Genomic DNA, 2532 nt, shown 5'->3' with positions numbered 1-2532 from the left:
GTTTCTGGCTACCTATTATTTTGCCTGACTTAATAACATGTTTAATTCTACGTAGTACTCGATATTTGCTAGACATGTCCAGGATATAATTTTCCTAACTACAGTCTAGACTTGAGAGGCAAGCAAATAGTAAAAGAGTCCTAACTAATCACGTCATCACGTGCATGTAGTATTAGCCGGACCCACTAAGATTAGATTCATTCAGATATTTTGGTTGTACGTATTTTTTTGGAGATAGATGCGGAAATAGAACTTCCAAACTTCCTTACATCTGATTTGCAAAAAAAAGAAACTCCCTTAAATCTGTGCCATGGTTAGATGTGCAGGCGTGACATGTCACGTACATATCGTGTCAAACATAATACGGTTGTCCGCTCCTACATGTTATGTAATTTTCTTTTGTATCTTGACCATTAAATTACAGATCTCTAACAACTAAAATTATTCTGGTTATGTGGATTAAATGTACGTGTCAAACATGACGTGTCATATATGTCCACAAAATATGCGCTTGTACATGTTACGTAATTTTTTTAAATCTTAACCATTAAATTACAGATCTAACAGCTAAAATAATTCTAATGATGTGGATTAACCTCGTGTCACTATCCGCATTTTGCTTTTAGTATATAATAATAGATGTATTCTTGAGAAAAAAGTACAGCTAGTACTAAATCAGAAGTGTCCTGTGTACTCTCATTGCACAATACCCTTGTTGGCTATAATCCGCCTCAACTCTATCTTGTTGTACAGCGGCCATGGCGAAGCCGCTCCACTTCGTACTGGTTCCCCTCCTCGCGCAGGGCCACATGATCCCCACGATGGACCTCGCCCGCCTCATCGCTGGCCGCGATGGCGCGTGCGTCACCGTCGTCCTCACGCCCGTGATCGCAGCGCGCAACAGGGCCGTCCTGGAGCATGCGCGCCGCGCTGGCCTAGCTGTCGACGTCGCCGAACTCGAGTTCCCGGGGCCGGCGCTGGGACTGCCCGAGGGCTGCGAGAGCCACGACACGGTCAGGGGCGGCGACTTCACGCTTTTCAACGAGGCCGTGCGGCTGCTCGCCGGGCCGTTCGAGGCGTACCTCCGGAGATTGCCCCGGCGGCCGGACTGCATCGTCGCCGACACGTGCAACCCGTGGACGGCCGACGTCGCGCGCCGGCTTGGCATCCCGCGGTTCGTGTTCCACTGCCCCTCGGCGTTCTTCCTCCTGGCGGTGCGTAACGTGGCGAAGCACGGCGTGCACGACCGCGTCGCCGGCGATTTCGAGCCGTTCGAGATACCGGACTTCCCGGTGCGCGCCGTGGCTAACAGGGCGACGTCGCTCGGGTTCTTCCAGTGGCCGGGGCTGGAGAAGGACAGGCGCGACACGCTCGACGCCGAGGCCACCGCCGACGGCTTCGTCGTCAACACGTGCGCGGCCTTCGAGGGCGCGTTCGTCCAGGGCTACGCGGAGGCGCTAGGCCGGAAGGTGTGGGCGGTTGGGCCGCTCTGCCTCCTGGACTCTGATGCCGAGACGACGGCCGGACGAGGCAGCCGCTCGGCCGTCGACGCCGGCCGCCTCGTCTCCTGGCTCGACGAGAAGCCGCTCCAGTCCGTGCTCTACGTCAGCTTCGGCAGCATGGCCCGCCTCTTCCCGCCGCAGGTCGCCGAGCTCGCCGCCGGCCTGGAGTCGTCAAACCGGCCGTTCATCTGGGTGGCGAAGGAGGCCGACGACCTCGACGACGGGTTCGACGAACGCGTGGCGGGCCGCGGCCTGGTCATCCGTGGGTGGGCGCCGCAGATGACCATCCTGTCGCACCCTTCCGTCGGCGGCTTCCTGAGCCACTGCGGGTGGAACTCCACGCTCGAGTCCCTCTCCCACGGCGTGCCGCTCCTGACATGGCCAGACTTCGCGGACCAGTTTCTGAACGAAACGCTGGTCGTTGACGTCCTCGGCGCCGGTGTCCGCGTCGGCGTTACGGTGCCGATCACGCACAAGCTCCTCAATCCTGATGCGGCGGCGACACTGGTCGGGAGGGACGAAATTAAGAGGGCACTGACAGAGCTGATGGATGAGGGAGCGCTAATACGGGCGAGGGCAAAGGAGCTCGCGACGATGGCGAAAAAGGCAATGGCGGAGGGCGGGTCGTCGGACCGCGATCTGGGGGAGATGCTTCGCCATGTCGGAGAACTCGCGCAGAGGACGGAGAAGGGCGTGCCGGCCAGTTCTTGGCGTGCGTGAGCTCGGTAACAAGATTTTTTTTTCGATAAAGGGAATATATTAATATCGAGAGATACCAATTACACCCAGCCTCTGCAACAACGCACCACCCTAATGGCACTACGGATACACACAGCCAAAAAAATGAAAAGAAAACTAAGAAACAAAAGTCCCGCTACAGTATCACCGACCTAACAACAGCAATACAACCACCACCATGACAACACCTGAATTGCAGACTCTCCAAAAAACGACGCCTCCAAGAAGGGAACAGTGCTCCAACACCGTCGTCGCCCGATCAAAGATCTTAGGTTTTCACCCTGAAGATAGT

General features: G+C 55.8%; 1 protein-coding gene across 1 annotated transcript; it reads left to right on the top strand.

The window, feature by feature from the left end:
- Positions 1 to 697: 697 nt before the first annotated feature.
- Positions 698 to 2532, top strand: LOC127294585 (UDP-glycosyltransferase 73E1-like). The gene has a single exon (XM_051324440.2). It carries the CDS (start codon positions 759 to 761, stop codon positions 2220 to 2222), a length of 1464 nt encoding a protein of 487 aa, XP_051180400.1. The 5' UTR covers positions 698 to 758; the 3' UTR covers positions 2223 to 2532.

The sequence above is a fragment of the Lolium perenne genome, chromosome 1 (assembly GCF_019359855.2).
Source record: "Lolium perenne isolate Kyuss_39 chromosome 1, Kyuss_2.0, whole genome shotgun sequence".
Lineage (NCBI taxonomy): Eukaryota > Viridiplantae > Streptophyta > Magnoliopsida > Poales > Poaceae > Lolium > Lolium perenne.
Note: the sequence above shows the minus strand (reverse complement) of the source record. Positions and strands in the feature narration are given on the sequence as shown.